The 17,024-nt window shown below is 46.7% G+C and overlaps 1 protein-coding gene across 8 annotated transcripts in view; it reads left to right on the top strand.

Annotated features, from left to right (window-relative positions):
- acsl3a (acyl-CoA synthetase long chain family member 3a) overlaps positions 1 to 17,024 on the top strand; it is a 29,119-nt gene that overhangs the window by 603 nt on the left and 11,492 nt on the right. Inside the window, exons 1-6 of one of the 8 annotated variants that reach the window (XM_086143524.1) lie at positions 2,665 to 2,749; positions 7,209 to 7,382; positions 8,112 to 8,602; positions 10,138 to 10,315; positions 15,225 to 15,334; positions 15,447 to 15,585. In XM_086143524.1, coding sequence (XP_085999650.1) covers positions 8,228 to 8,602; positions 10,138 to 10,315; positions 15,225 to 15,334; positions 15,447 to 15,585 — 802 coding nt within the window. In that variant the 5' untranslated portion in view covers positions 2,665 to 2,749; positions 7,209 to 7,382; positions 8,112 to 8,227. Of the gene's footprint in view, positions 1 to 2,618; positions 2,750 to 4,239; positions 4,456 to 7,101; positions 7,383 to 7,832; positions 8,041 to 8,111; positions 8,603 to 10,137; positions 10,316 to 15,224; positions 15,335 to 15,446; positions 15,586 to 17,024 lie in introns of those variants that run through there. The other 7 variants (XM_086143526.1, XM_086143527.1, XM_086143529.1 and 4 more) reach the window with 7 other exon arrangements.

Raw genomic sequence — 17,024 nt, 5'->3', positions numbered from 1 at the left:
GTTTCCATTTGTACTCTTGACAGTCTAATACTGCATTCTCCGTCACGTGTTCATATTGTGATTTACTTTTTAAGTAGTTGTCCGGCGAGAAATGTTTTTGTGGGATTGTTGATGGTGAGAGATGTTCAGAATGTGCCTTCCTCATCTGACAAAACGGGTGAAGGGAGCTTCATTTTATCTAGATGATGGATTAAACCGTCAATCAGATTATTGCACACACACACATCCTCATGGAGTTTCCATGCTATATATAAAGATGGCAAGTAATGTGGAACAATATTTCTGAGGGAAAACAGGGCGTTGATAATGCTTCCTGACAGATACTACGCTCAGAGACATGCACAAGTATTCATAGAAGGTACTCGTGTACTTCTTTTGGCATTGCTTTACATATGTCCCTTTAGGAGAAATGAGATTCTTATTTGTAATTCACCTGAGCCCACAGATAACCTGGACGAAACGTTCTCTCTCTCTCTCTCTCTCTCTCTCTCTCTCTCTCTCTCTCTCTCTCTCTCTCTCTCTCTCTCTCTCTCTCTCTCTCTGTGTGTTTGCAGCGCTCCCATTTCCAGTTAGCAGGTGTAAAACCAGGGGTCAAGGCCCTTTCGCTTCTTACCATCCAGATAACTATAGTGGAACTGCCATTTATATATCTGTTTCAAAATACACTATCTATCTATCTATCGTTCAGTCTATTGGTCTATCTATGTGTGTGTATTGATAGATACCTGTATGTATGTTATCTATCTCCCTGCCATTCCTCCTTGAGAGAATGGAAACAAATTAGTTTTGAGAGGCCCGGTAGATAGCCAGTAGCGGTGATACAGATATAGTGCAATATATGTGTGTGAGATATGCACAGTACACAGGTAAAAAATAAAAAGTAATGAAATAATAAAAATAAGATGAAATAAGAATGCAAACAATAAATAAAACTGTGAACAATAAACAGGAGATAATACAGAACAAGCACGGTTGATAAAGTTGCTTTGTACCTATAGGTCAAGTATATCAAGTAAAATTCCAAAGTTATCTATCTGTTAATCTATCGAGTGATCAAACTATTTATTGAGCAATCAATCTATCAAACATCTATCGATCTATCTATATGTGTGTATAGATAGATACCTGTATGTATCTGGAGTGGCCAAGAAGTATGCTAGACTGGTTGCAGGACATGTATGCTGGCTGTGAGACAGTGGTACGGTGTCCTGTAGGGGTAACAGAGAAGTTCAGGGTGGAGGTGGGACTCAACCAGGGATCAGCTCTGAGCCCCCCTCTTAGCACCCCGTTTGCAGTGGTGATGGACAGGCTGACGGATGAGGTTAGACAGGAATCTCCATGGACCATGATGTTTGCAGATGACATTGTGATCTGCAGTGAGAGCGGAGAACAGGTTGAGGAAACTCAAGAGATGGGGTTATGCACTGGAAAGGAGAGGAATGAAGGTTAGTCGCAGCAAGACAGAGTATATGTGTGTGAATGAGAGGAACTCGGGTGGAATGGTGAGGCTACAGGGAGTGGAGATCAAGAAGCTGGAGGATTTCAGGTACTTGGGGTCGACAGTCCAGAGCAACGGAGAGAGTGGAAAAGAGGTGAAGAGACGGGTTCAAGCAGGTTGGAATGGGTGGAAAAAGTGTCAGGGGTACTATGTGATAGAAGACTATCAGTCAGAATGAAAGGAAAGGTGTACGAGACAGTGGTGAGACCAGCGATGCTTTTACAATGACGAAAAGACAGGCGGCAGAGCTAGAGTTTGCAGAAATGAAGATCCTAAGGTTCTCTTTAGGAGAGACCAGGATAGATAGAATCAGGAATGAGTCCATCAGAGGAACAGCACATGTTAGATGTTTTGTAGTGAAGGTCAGAGAAGCCAGACTGAGATTGTACAGAGGAGGGATTGTGAATATATTGGTAGATGGATGCTGGAATTGGAGCTGCCAGGCAGGAGGTCTCGAGGAAGACCAAATAGAAGATCTATGGACGTAGTGAGAGAGGATATGAGGTAGTTTGTGTGAGAGAGGAGGATACAGAGCATAGGGTTAGATGAAGACGGTTGATTTGCTGTGGCGACCCCTGAAGGGAAAAGCCAAAAGGAGAGGAAGATGTATGTTATCTAGCTGGCTGTTTGTATTTATAGATATAGGTACATTCTATCTATCTGTTGAACTATCAAACCATTGAACGACCTACTGATGGATCTATGTGGGTGTATAGATAGATAACTGTACGTGTACGTTACCTATCTGCCTATGCATATATATGGATAGATAAATGGACATGCTATCTATCTATCTATCTATGTATGTGTCCATATTTAAAAACGTGTGTGTTAACACATACTGTTGATTGAATGACGGCTTAAAGAGACGATATGTAATCCAGGTGCGTGCGTGTTTCTACGCGTATTTAGATACGCGCGCACACACGCGCGTCCATGTCCAATCCGGAAATCATCCGGTGCACGTTGACCGAGTGCGCGCACAGTAGCCGCGGCCTCGTGACCGCCGGTAACCCTTCGCAGCCTCCTCGAGCCCTCCTTCCGTCACAGCCCGGCCCCGCAGCACGCGCCACCTCCACGAGTCCAATCATCGCGCGATGGCAGCCGCCTCTCCTCTCCCTCCTCTTCCTCTTCTCCCTCCTCTTCCTCTTCTCCCTCCCGCCGCCGTCTGTCCGCGTTTTCGGACGTACGTCAATGCCTTCAACGGCGGACCGTGAACGCAGCACGGTGGAAGCTGAGGGCCGGACGCAGGTGAGTCTCGCACGCCCGCCCGGCACTTCCGGCCGACCCAGATGTTCGGGATGCTGCCGTTGTCAAGGAGAAACAGGAACGACTCCCGGAGCAAATGCGCGTTAGTTACTTTTACAAAATAAAACCGAAGGGGTTCCCTCTCTGCCGGCTTCCGGCAAAATCGAACTGCTGCGTTAAACACGTGATATCGCGAACCACGCGTTAACCGGAAGCGGGTGTCTGTGTGTGTGTGTGTGTGTGTTTTTTTTTTTTAATTTATTGTTTTTTTTACAGTCACACCGATTCCGCCTTTCGTCTATTTCCGAAAATTTAGCAAATATCGTGACTGGAAAAAAAACAACAAGAAATAATGTGAACCGATATCCAGATGTTTTATTTTAAAATCCGTCACCGGATGTAGATCCCCCTGATTCCGGTTATCCCATTTGTTAACTCTAGCTTTACACGAGTGTCTCTTCTCCCAGACAACAAAACAATAACAGCTAAGTTTCCAAGTGAGTTATGCACTTTTGCGGGACGATTGCTGAGTTATTAGTTTTTATTATGTATTATGTATTTACCTCATGTTTTATTACTCATTGCAGTTTCACTGGCACATTTTAATTCCTTTAAAAGGTCCCATACATTCCTTATATACAAGTCCCCGGTTAGATGAGGCGCAGGAATGATTATTTCTGAGAACTCGCAACAATCCTCTGCTTTCCAGTTGGCACTGCCAGAGCGATGTCAATCTAGAACTCACAAGCGCACACTTTTCCTGACCGTCTTGACCAGATATTCGGAGGCGGGTCCAGATTGTTCCAATAACCACAACAGGTTTTTCTGTGTGTTTTGTGGTGCCAAAGCACATTATTCCCCCCTTGTTTTAATTTCATGCGCAAATATAATTCATCCTCAGGTGGCACCGAACAGCTCCATAAATCACTGTTATGCAGAGTCAGGGGAGCTTAGGGCCTGCCAGAGGGAATTGAGAAACACAGCAGTCTGATCCATTAATCAGGCCACTTGCATTTCAAGCTTTCATTACTCAATTAAATCTCACATCCCCCACTTTGTGTGGATTTATTCTTAAATCGTGCACTCATAGTTTGAAATGTGTGGGAGCGGCCCATGTGTGCGCATCTCTCCAGCGTCGACCCCCCACCAAGGAAAACCGCCACAGCCTCTTGTTTCTTTTCAACACGCACAGTCTGACCCCTCGGGTCCCGGGCGTGTGTGTTGGGTGCGTCACTCGGGCCACAATGGCCGTGTTGATGTTCGCTCAAGACTTCAGCCCGCCTGCTTCACCGAGTGGGAGACGGCACTATGACACTACGACACAAAAGACCCCATTCACGCAAACTCTTAAGGAAGCAATCATTCCCTGTCACACACACACACATGCCTGCTCACCCCACCAGCACGTAGACAGTGTCAGAATATTGCACATTAATCCATGCCCACTCGCATAAAGCCACCCATTGAACGGCCACGCCGTCTCGCGGTCAGCGGCTTTCTTGCTAAAAGGTAGCGGATTAACAAGGTTGCGTAAATTTGTGCGGCACCTCCCGACACAAAAACACCCGGGTTGCTTGTTCGTGAGTTTGGGTCGTCGCCGTTGGAGCCTGACCCATGTCCTCTGGCTTCCGATTGACTTAAAGGGGTGACGGTAACAAGAAGAGGGAGCTCCGGGGGATTATGAAAGGAGCCTGGTCTTTTCCCCACAGGTGCGTTCAGGTCCATCCACTTTTTTATATGTGAATGTGGTTCCCATGGATGCCAGTTGTAAACGCAGCTCCCAGGTGTTAACAGGTGTGACCTGTTAGCCGTTTGTTAATGATGACTCACTAAATGTGATTGATGGATCAGATAAGAGGATTTGTCTCTCTGCAATTTCCCGGTTTCTGTTTTTCCTGTCCAACACTTGAACTCCTCATGTTGAGGAGGATCGTGAGTGGAAAAAAACAGTCTTGTTGTTGATTGAGTTGAAGCTGGAGGCCGTTGTCTCGAGTTTGCTGTTTGTCATGTTTAGTGGCGTCGTCGCTCTCCTCACCCAATGATCAGGCTCCTGATGTGACCCCATCGGCTTCACAGCCTCTCAGCAGTGCATTGCATCACAGCGGGGCTGTTACATCGCAAAGTCGCATCATGACCTTTTGAGCCGGGCGACCTCCTTGCAAATGATACTTGTCCGTTGCTAAGTAACCTGTTTGCAAATAACGACGTAATTAACGTTGAAGACCGCATTCATCCAGTGAATGCCGGTAAGTTTTGGGGTCAAAGCTCAATCATAAACCCACCTTTAACTGAGGATAAACAGCACAGATGGTGGAGTGTGAATGAGAGTGTGAATTGTTGAATGTCTATATGATGTGTAAATGAGGGAGTGAATTCTTGTCAGAACCTTCTTCTCATGCCAGCGGGACTTGATTTTCTTTCCTTGGGGCTGGTCGGAGTTGCGATGTTTTGTTAAGTAAATGAGAGAGATGTTTTGCAGATACTAGTGTGGGGGCTACACCTTGCGATTTTCCTGTCGCAGACTTAAAACTGGAAGTCAGAAGGAAGTCTTAAGACTTGTATGGGAGTCTTACTGGAGTTTTGGCCATTAAGTGTAAGCTTGTAGTCTACTGGTCTTAGCGCAGTTGTAGCTCAGTCTTTGCCTCGTCTTTGGACTGACGACAATATCAAACGCATTCAAGATTATCGCAAGTCTTTGCGTTACATCACCGTAAGGACTGAATCAGCAACCAATGGACAAAGCCAGAAACAGAAAACCTGCTTTACGCATGAAGGGAAAATAATCTAGTTGTAGTTTTCACCATGGTGAAGAATTCCCCATGACCTTGATGACTGAGAGCCCCCACAGAATATCAAGTTGTAATTTTCCATGTGCCTTTTCAAAATATTCACAAAGTCTTGAGATGTAAGACCTATAGTCTTCAGTCTCAGACTGGGCTGAGACTTGAAACTCTAAAAACTAGTCTATAGATGTGAGCTTTTGTGGGAAATTCTCAGAAAGTGAACCAAAGGAGGGAAACCCATTTGATCACATGGTCTGAGGCTCAGGTGGCCGTCACTGCGTCTGGTTCCGGTGGTGGATTGTTCTGGGTGGTTTGGAGGGAGCAGATAGGCCTGGTCCATGTGAGCTAATCTGTCATGGGATGGATCCGATTACAGCACTGTATATGGGCCAAAGGTTGTGCCTAAGGCCCCCTCCTCTGTTCAGAGATGATTTTTGCATTCTGACAAAGATGGCTCCGCTGACCCCACTCTTGACCCATCTGCCTTCTCTGGCTGGACATCTCTGTCCTCAGAAGGCCCTTGTCCTTCAGATCTAGGTGAACCACCAAGTCCTGTCCTGAAGTGGTGGCTCTGTTTGGCCATCCGTTTGTGCAGAGCTTGTTTTGTCTTGCAGATGTTGTAGATGTCCTCACAATCCTCAGTGCAGGTGAAAACATACACAACATTTTTGACCTCGTGCCTGGGCGTTTTGTCCTTGGGGTCTTTGCCTAAGGGTGTTGTGGGATTTGAAGTTTCCTGGTATATGGTGTTTGTATTACAGTTTTTCCGAAATTCCAGCAACATACGACGTGCCTGTGTCCTTCCGTTCGTTACCGTCCTCCTCCTGTTATATTTGGAAAACTCAGTTCGAAGTGAAGAAGCCCCTCGGATGATAGGTGAAACGTCTTCAAGGGAAGAATATCCAGTCCTGTCGACAAGACTTAACCATGAACTGGGTGACTGAGAACCTCCGCAGAGAGTGAATGCTTACGTCAATGTGTGACCTGTGAAGGGTTGCATGTCTCGATTGCTCCCCAATCTACACTGCGGCCCGTATTGCACCAACGTTACTGTTACTCAACGATAAAAAAAAAAAAAACTGTCCAGAACTGTCCCGCTAATGAAGCAAGGCTTCCTGTGTGAGTAATGGGACTCCAGCGGAACCATGTCAGATCTGAGGAAGGAGTTCACACCCCTCCGGGAACAGATGGCAACATCACTGATTTATTTATGAGTCTCGAAGGGGAGACTTGACTGATGAGTGTTTGGCAGGGAGATGGCGGCCTCCATGACAGTGGTCAGTTTTTAGGGAGGAGTTAGGGAGGATGTAGCACTTCAGGGGAGCAAGCTGAGCCTCCGCCTGGCATGAATAATGAATTCTAGCACATGGACTGTTTGGTCGTTGTGTGCCGCACAACGGCTTCGATGGGATTGAGACACATTGCGTGCCGGTCGGTGCTTCCGCCTCATGGCAAGGAGGTCCCGGATTGGATTCTGGGATGGATATATATATGTATGTGGTGCTCTTGGTGACCATTCCAAGCATCATCAGGACCCATAGTGCAGTACGAGTGGTATAGATAATGTATGAATGAAAGTCAGCTTTGCATGTGTCCAAAAAATAATAACTGTTATCAGGGAACTTAACACTTGACCTTTTTGTATACGGCGCAACCGAAAGAGAATTTTTCGTTTTCAGAATAATCTCAACCTTCAGTGGCGCCAACCGCGTCAAGGTCTTCGCTGTGACGAGTCAAACGCGAGCCAACCTCCAGGAACGCGTCCCCAAACTCCCCCCACAGAGAGTGGACAAAGGCAGGTGCAAGGCAGGTCACGGCCCAGCACCCTGGACAGCTCCCAAGGCCCCACCCAGGTGTGTGTCCACGAAGATAGAATAAAGAATAAAATAGAGTAAAAGAGATAAAAATTATGATAAAATGAAATAAAAAATTAGATTAAAGTAAGATCAAATAAAATCAATTCCATCTGAGCACCTCCCCCCTCCCTTTACTTCTTATGTCATGGAGTTGAAGGGTGCAGCAGCATATCTGCTACTTGATAATACAAGAACTGCCATTACAGCTTGTTCTCTGTGTGTATCCCCACCCGGCAGCATGTGGCGTGGCAACACACTCCTTCACTCCCCTCCTCCCTCTCCGTCACAGTCAGTGTCACTTACGTCTGCTGGGGTCAGCCTGTTTCCTCTTTGGTGTCTCTCACTTTTGCTCTATTTTCTTCACTTCCACCCCCCACACCCCCACCTCTCTCTGATACTAACAGTGGGCGACGTGGCGGTCTCGCCTGCTGTGCTCGTCACCGGAGCGAGCACTGGATGGAAGGAAGGTTGTAAACACGGGGCCAGCGCGGCTGTTTTTGCCACCGCTTCCCAGAACTGAACTCACCCTTTCTGCTCCCCGAGAGCCAGAATGAGCGTTTTCTTTCACTTTCGCATTGAATCGCACCAACTGGACGTTGACCAGAGGAGGTTGGAGCTCCCATCACACTTTGAGTGTGACTCCGAGAGCTTCTAGGTCTCTAGGGTTTCAAAACTTCCTTCCCAACCCTGATCAGTTCCTGTTCTGAAAGCGCTTTTCTTTTTCAGGAGGAGTGTGGATCGCCATAACCGGGCAGGAGCACCAGCAGCTCTTTAAAGGAGTCCAGGGAGTGTGACCTTCATCGTTTTTCTTTTTTTTTTGGCTAATTCACCGCTTCACCGAGATGAAGCTGAAAGAGGACCTGAACCCCGTCTTGCTGCTCCTCTTCCACCTCATGGTTTGGACTTACAGCGTCGTCAGCTTTCTGCCCGCCTACCTCATCAGTTGTCTCTCGGGTCCGGACTGCGGCTCCTACGGCTCAGAGGAGGAGCGTGCCAAGAGGCCCAAGGCCAGCTCCTACCTGGGCTGCCCCGAGGGTCCCTACAGAGCCATGAGTGCCACCAAGAGGCTGTTGACGTCAGTGCACCCAGGTGTGGACACCCTGGACAAGATGTTCGAGTACGCTGCCAAAATGTACCCCCGCCGGGACTGTCTTGGCACCAGGGAGGTGATCAGCGAGGAGGACGAGCAGCAGGACAATGGCAAGGTGTTCAAGAAGGTAAATGACGAGGGGATGAAGATCAATATAGTCAATGAGGAGCAATAAATGGCTTATAGGTAATAATGCCCATTGCAGCCAGATTTTTTCCTAGAATGGGCTGAGTTGAAGCAACTATAGATATAGTATATGTAATATTATAACACAAAAAATATAATAATTATTATTTATGATATAATTATATATTTTTACACACACACAGGTACATAATATATGCAATATATTAAGAATTCTAGTGTGTGTGTGTATATATATATATATATTTATGAAATTATTATAATCCTATATACATAAAGAAATGTACCTCTTGGGAATATGGATGGTCAGACTAAAAAAGTAATAGATTTAATATGTACTTTTGACAGGTAAATAGAATAAATATATATTGTAAATTGTATACATACATACATCTATTTTTGTATGGATTATTTCTCATGATATTATTTGTTGTAATATCAATGGCAGCCACCAGATGTTGGAGCACAGAGTGTAGACTCGGAAACTCTGACTCTCACTGTTTTGTCCCCGGAGTGGGAGTCGGGGTTGGAAAGGAAAAAACACTTTGTCAGTACTTCAGTTGACTGAGATATTTTTCTTACCTGCATATGAGTATTTTCACAGTTCCTAATGCAGTGCTAATTTCAATTGCCTGCATGCATTAGGTTTTTAACCAAGGGAGTCAGTTTACTTGCATACCACCTTCCACATACTCAAAAGAGCACAGACCGGCAATGATGAGTTGTAGGCATGTATCCAAGTACTCCCGAGTAGTTTTCTTCAGAAGTAGGATTGTGAATCATACTTTGTAATACACTTAGGGACGTTCGCTGTGCAAGAATCAGCAGCAACAGCGAAGAATCTTATCTAAGTGGCTTCGCGTCATGGCCCCATTTCACGTTCTCCCTTGGCTCCTTCTGCCAAATGAAAGAAAATGCCGATATGTGCACTCAAAGCACCACCCAAGTCCCTCGGTTGTCCTGGAGAGACAACACGTCAGTCTGCTTCCTGACCCAGATTCCCGCTGACCTCTGAGGACAAGAGGAGCTGGAGATGTTGGTGGTGGAGGAGGAGGGGCGGGGGGTCTGCAATGGAAAAATAGGAAGCATGTAGTGGCCAGTGAGGAAAGCGCTAGAAGTTTCTGGTGTATCAGCAGCCGAGTTTCACATTTCCTTGGCGGCCATGCCATTAAACGCCCACCGAGTTACGCCACTAATCCCCCCCCACCCCAAGTTCTATTAAACCTCTGGCTTTTGAAACCCTTACTGCTGCTGGAGAGAGAGCGGGTTTGTTGCCCAACTGTGGAAAAACTTGAGTCGTCATGGTTACCATGCATGCACTTAGCCGCGGTAACCATTAGGAGCCAGTATTACCATGCAAATAATCCTGCAGGGAGACAATATGTGAGGAGTTCAGTAAAGCATCCCCCTGACTCTGTGATTATGGGATGCCACCCCCTCCTAGTATGGGACAGCTGATATGCCCCTCCAAAGCTGTGCTACTTCACATGACACCCCCCACCCCCGCCTCTCTTGCAGGTTGTCCTGGGTGAGTACCGCTGGCTGTCCTATGGAGAGGCGTTCTCCGCCGCGACGCAGCTGGGCAGCGGGCTGGCGGCGCTGGGCCAGCGGCCAAAGAGCAACATCGCCGTCTTCTGCGAGACACGCGCCGAGTGGATGATAGCTGCCCAGGCCTGTTTCATGTACAACTTCCCACGTGAGTTAGCTCCTGTTGTTAACCTGCAACCCTGGTTGGATTCCAACAGGTGGGCCTTTCTGTGTGGTTCTCCCCATGTCTGCATGGGGTTTCTTTGGGTTCCTCACACAAGCCGAAAACATTTAGGAGGTTCATAGAAGACCTTTAGGTTATGCAGACACGTGAATGAGGGAGTGAATGCTTGAATGTCTCCATTTGTGGTTCTATGATGGACCGGCGACCAGTGCAGGGTGAACGCTGCCTCTCGCAAAATGACAGCTGGGATGGGCTCCAGCACCCCCTTCTAACCTGAGCGCAGGATAAGATAAGCATAAATTAATGTATTTAATCGACAATGATCCAGACTAATGGACACCCTTTAAGATCAACTCTTATCAGTCTGACAGTTATATAACAAACATGGAAATGCATTGTGTGAATTATCAACAAAAAATAACATACAACCAGATTTCCCCGACACATAGTTCTGTGTTGAAGCATCTGTGACCCCCCCAGAGGGTCGATCCCAATGGAATTTTAGGATCACCATAACTCACTTTTCATGTCCAGTCCTTTCAAGCAACTGGCCGCGTATCCGCAGTCTGCGGTCACGTACCGAGACTTGGATGACTAATACAACGATGGAGCATGCATTGACCAGTAGCAAGGGCTAATATCATTGCAATGATGCAATGACACGCAGTCTCACAGGCGAGACTGGCAAGTCAAGCCCTTCTCTCTCTGACATCCTGCAAGCCGCGACATTCAACTTGATTCTGTTCTCTTTATCCACTTCCCTCTCGCAAGCCGTTCCCGTCCCGCATCCCCCAAATCAGACTCGGTTAGAATCTATTGCCTTCCATTGTATGTGTGTGCGTTTGTATGCCCACAAGCGCCTGAGAACATTTTGGAGTTGCGGCAGGACGACTCGCTCGCACAGCTGAGCTGAGACGGAAGAAGGTTATCTTGTCCCTTATGTTTGATTGTTACATAAGTGACCCGTTTCTCCCTGTTCACTACTTCACATGCACGCCCACTCTTATTTTGTGTGTGTGTGCGTGTGTGTGCAGGATGGAAACACACTTAATTACGCACGCCGGGACATTTTGGTCTGAGGCAAGAACATTGTGGAATTCATCGATAATTCTTTTTTTTTTTTTTTCCAGAGTGACACAAATGTGGTGTAGCGCATCATTATGTCACGGAGGAACCGACCTCGGTATTTTCGGCACATCGTCACTCCTCTCTGTTAGACATGCGATATTATTAAAATGAATTAATGTACTCTGGAGCCGCTGCCAAAAAGGTTTTTTGTCCAGTAGCCATGAACTCCTTTCAACCGCCGAACCCCGATCTGCCCGGGCTTGTGTCCGAATCTGCAAGAAACTTCTCACGGGACGTTAGCTTACCTTGCGATGCCCCCCCTCCCCTTTGTTTGCATCCAGCTAACGAAACCAAAAGCAGTTGGATAGATGATCCCGCTCTGACAGAAACCATAATATGTTTCTGGATCTTTGTTATCGCTTCGGCGATGCACTGTGAGTGAAAATGCTAACACATAATGTTGGGTGGGGTGGGGGTTGGTGATGGAGGTCGGGGTTGGGGATGAGGGTCAATGGTCAGAAAGAGAATGGAAGGAAGAGACAGAGGAAGGCCGGGGGGAGGGGGCGATGGCGTCAAAGTCGGGGTTGAGAGAGTCTACGTGAGCATCTGATGTTGACAGAGGCATCAAGGAGTCAGCCAAATCCCCCCGATGAACTCGAGCTCTCGCTGCGAGTGTGCGTGTGCGCACGTGTGTGCGCTTTTGTGCTATTTTAGCCCCGTGACATAAAAAAAAAAAAGAGGGAAAATGTGCCTCTTTAATTGCAAATCCTCCACACTTGTTACTACAACATGAGATAAAGTCATGGAGTAACAGCAGCGCCGGTTTTCTAGATAACGGAGGAAAAGCTGGGGAACACAACCGGGGGATTTGACGTCTAAAAAAATGCGTGCGTGCGTGCGTGTGTGTGTGTGTGTGTGAGAAGCTGGGGAACAACCTCGTATTTAGATCTCACGGCTTGAGGTGTCACGGCCCTCATACACACACTAGCCGAGCAGGAAATATCGGAGCTGAGTGACGCAAGACATGCGTGTCGGCTGGACTTGGTCCAGGAAACCCGAGCGGTCTGTGTCAGCGGGGAGACACCGGGCGACACACACTCCCTTTACCTCCCTCCTCGCTGCAGTGGAGATGTTTGTTTTCTCCCCCTCCTCTTCCTCCTCCTCCTCCTTTCTAATCCCTCACTTCCCATCATCTTCTGCCACTGGCTGATTGGTGTCTGGTGGTTGTCATGCCCAGCTCTCCGCAGAGCCAACATCTAAACGCCCAAACACTTTAATGGGCCTAATTGATATTGAATCATGTGTGTGTGTTTGTGTGTTAAACCAGTCCTTGTAAATACTACCCTCCTGGGGCTCATTTATGCTCAGGTCATGTACGCCCATTCAGACGTTGTCAAGCATCACCGCCCACATACTACCAAGTGGATGCTAAGCAATTCATCCACTAGAGGGCAGTGCAGAGTTCACACTTCACCTCCAGGTACATTTTCACCAGCTCCTCCGTCAGCATGTTTGCTATTGCCTGAAATGGAACTGGGAACTTGGAAGTGAATTCTATACTGGACTCAGATGGGAGTAGTTTAGCAAGCATGGCAACGTAAAGCACTTACGGGAAATACGTTTGACGGCGTCTGACCTATTTACATGCGTAACCTGAGTCTAAATAAGCCTTCGGGGAACGCTCGTCAGGCGAAGTCGATCTGAGCTCCTGGTAAGGGGTCGAGATGGGATTAAATTTAGGATTAGAATTGAATAGGTTAGGGTCTGATTCTGGATGATTGTGCAAAACCTCGGGCCCAGAGTCTCCGCCGGGTCTGAACACAAGCTTCCCTCTGAGCCAAATAACGGATTAAGCTGCTTTACCTCACCTGACCTGCGACAAACGGGAGGTGAAATGCCGCACACAAACCGTGTGTTTTCCGTTGTTGGTCTCTGAACCTCACATGGAATCACAGCTCCAAGGCCAAGTCAAGTCAGATTATATGGCATCTGATGAAACTTTCCATGTAGAGCTACAGAAACACCCCCCATGTGGAAACAACTGCCTTCTGCTGGTGCAGAAACCTCAGATAGATCCTAGCTAAATGTGGACAGCCTTCTTCCTTGACCAATTTGTATAAAAGAGACAGAGGAGGATAGAGAGACATAATCTTGACAGAGGGGGTAATGAGGGTGGGAAGGGACAGGCTAGTGTAATTATATATATATATATATATCTTATATATAACCGTAGCATTTACAGTTACATGCTTATTGCAGACTTTTATTAACAATGGTGGCAACTATCACTCCATCAAGCCATGGCCCCTGGGAAACTGTGAAATTGAGTGAGCTCCAGGACTCAGGAGAAACTATGAGGTTCTGTCATGTGCTGATGAAGGGACATGAAGTGCTGATAGGATAGGAAGAGTTGGAGGAATTAGCGGTGCATCATGAGATATCCCTCAATAAAGTAAGCAAATGGCAGCATAACTAGCGGTTAGCCTAGAGTTAACTTGAAGTATCCTCAAAAAGAAAGGTTTTAAGCCTGTTAAACATGTGCTCCACCCCGCCCCTGAGATTGGATGATGGCCAGGGATTGGACAATGGCCAGAGATTGGACGATACCATAAAAAAACTTTATAGAGTGTTCAGCTAAATAAGTCACAGTGTCATCCAGTCACTACCACGTTGTTGTGGATCGATGTCAGGTTAAGGGCTTATCAGTCAGGCTGTCTGTCAAATCTGTTGCCATGGCTACAGATGAAGAGGGCTGTCCATCCATTCATCCATCTTCTACCGCTTATCCTGCCCATAGGGTCGCAGGCTAGTAAATGTAAATTATGTAACAGAACTCGTAGATGTGGTATTTAGTCTTTTCTGTGTGCATGTGCTGCATTTATAGAAATATTTGAAATCTCCATCCTCTTTTTATTATGGCCTGTTGTATTCCCAGAGGAACTGCCATCGCAGCCTGTACTCGAAGGCGATGTTGAAATATGTCTCATGGATTAGTTTCAACTCTGCCCCAGAAGAATTAGCGGCGTCCTTCCACACTGGGCGAACGGTGCACTGTGCATGAAGTGGCATTACAGCAAGCGGAGGACAATGTGGCAAACTCTGAAGTCTCGTCTAAAATGCGATTTTTACTCAGACGTGATGAGTCATTGATTCTGAGTTTTAATGACCCCAAAGTAGGCAAAAACAGGAAAGGCCCCAGAAAGGTTTCCGGGCATAGTTGCCCGCATGTTTGTTTACCAGAATTTCACATAGACGGACGGAATGTAACCAATGCCATGCTGGTTCGTTCCAATGAGCACGACATCTGAAATACCAGCGTTATGCGGTCAAACATGAACTCAGAACAGCTGAAATAACTAGTGTTTGAATGCGCATGTATGAAAACACACACATACCAGGTCCTGTTTATATCCCCAGTGGAGCCTATCCACTAGTGAGAGCTTGTGTTTTAGTTGCCGGGAGGCTGTGATGAGGTCTCTCTTGAGATGCAGATGATGTCACAGGAAAGGGGGTGGAACCAAAGTAAAGTTGTGAATCTATCCACAAGAACACTATTAAAATGTCCATAACTTAAATTTACAACAAACCCTATTGTGCACCTAAGGTACCTCTGTATATTGGTAAATTACTATGTATGCATAACCGGTACATCTGTGAGCTAATGTGATGCCATAGCATTCATGCACACACTCACACACCAATTGCAGCAGAGCCTATGTAGCAATGGTTACCATTACGGGATCCTTTTGAAGGAAAGTGCTCCAAAAAGTTCTTTTTGTTCGTTCAGTGCGCCATCCAAGCTTGTTTGCCATGATGTGCTCCACAGTGGCTACTCTCTACTCGACGCTGGGGGGTCCGGCCATCGCTCATGGTCTGAACGAGACACAAGTCACCCACATCATCACCAGCAGAGAGCTTTTGGAGACTAGACTCAAGGTTAGAAAACACCCTCAGATAAATATTCACAAAGATAATGTGCGTCGAGAATTGTTTTTTCCCCTAGAAATCTGGTTTCCATCAGGTGCTAATGTGTGTCCTTGTCCCTCAGGATATCCTGATCGAGGTTCCGAGGCTGCAGCACATCATAGTGGTGGACAACCAGCCCACCTCTTGGCCTGCCTTTCCCCGCGGCATCAGCGTGCACAATATGGCCGCTGTTCAGAAGCTGGGCGCCAGACCAGAGAATGGTAGGCCATCAAGCCGAATTATGTGCCGTCTCTAATTCTTGCTCAAAGTTGTTGAGGTGGAATTATTTTGCTGTCAAATATTATCATGGCAACTAAACTTGTTTTTTCACCTCTCATTCGAGAAGCTCTTTCAGTTTCGAAAGACAATGGAGAGTTTCTGGCATACAACTTCTGGGGTTGGGTGCTAGGTGTTGGTCAAAGTCCATTATGATAATGGAGTTGTTTCTCCACTACTCTATTCCGCTCGCTTGTCATACTTGAGCATACTGACGACACTGCCCCCCCGGCCACGACTTCGGTTGGTACTACATTTGCTACGTTTGGCCAAGCATTTGTGATCTCCCCAAAAACAAAGTTTTTATGCCCAAGGTTGTTCGCAGCGTGTAGACAGATCCGTTATGTGTGTGCTCTTCTGTCTTTGGATGTATCTCAAAATGGTTATTTCCCCAGAAATCGTATCTTTCTTCCCAAACCAACACACATTAGCAAAACAACCCCATCCAACCTAGTTTCTGCAAACTCAATTAAATAACGAACCCTCCCAACTTAGACCAACACCCAACCTCAGCAGTTTTATACCCCAAAACTCCCCACGGTCCAGTAGAACTAAAGAAACCCCTTGTTTGAGAGGAGCAACACCTTCAAGGAGCGAAACAAAGTCCGGTTGCTATTCTTACTCAAATGGGGAATATAGAAAGTCTTTAGAGGTCACAGCCTATTAGAAGGCGTCAATGTGATTTAATTAATACGGATATGTCTCCGCTCTGTCGTCACGTCTGCAGATGAAGAAGGCAGATAGATGTGGATTATGTAATACAATACATAAGTGTTCTGTTTGAGATCAGTTTGGATCGAGCTACCGCTGCTCCTGCACTTCTTGTTTTGTCTTATTTTGAAAGAGGTGAAGACCGTCACCATTGACCACCAAGGCCCAGGGTGGGTTTCTCTGTGCAGTGGGGTGGGGGTGGGAGGAGGGTCAGATTGGTATCGGTCCCGTTAGGTCATGTGAATAAGGAAGTTCTCATACATGCATCAGATTAAGGTTGATAAGACGCGTACTTTGTATAATGGATGGGATCAGGCGAAATGTTCACCTCCCTTTTCTTTTGGGTTTGTTTTTGTGTTTTGTTTTGTTTTTCCCCATTTTCTGACCCGAGAACAACTATGGCCAGAGACCATGTTGCGGTGGTACACATAGTAAGCCAGAGCGACAAGGAAGTGGGTTCATAAAGGGAGGTCAGAGCAGAGGGATGTAGGGGAGGGTCATGTTTACACACAAAATTGTTAACTTCACATGACATCAACTCTCAGAACACACACTCCTACACGCCTCAAGTTCCAATATGAGGAAGACGAGAGGCCCTCCCCTTGTGACTTCCTCTCTTCCGTGCCCCCCTTCAACCCCCCGCCCCCATTTGTTTGTATGTTTTCTGACCTCC

This window comes from Fistularia commersonii, chromosome 3 (assembly GCF_037954325.1).
Source record: "Fistularia commersonii isolate RoL2024-O1a breed Wild chromosome 3, RoL_Fcom_v1.0, whole genome shotgun sequence".
Lineage (NCBI taxonomy): Eukaryota > Metazoa > Chordata > Actinopteri > Syngnathiformes > Fistulariidae > Fistularia > Fistularia commersonii.
The sequence above is the reverse complement of the archived record's forward strand: the minus strand, read 5'-3'. Positions and strand labels throughout refer to the sequence as shown.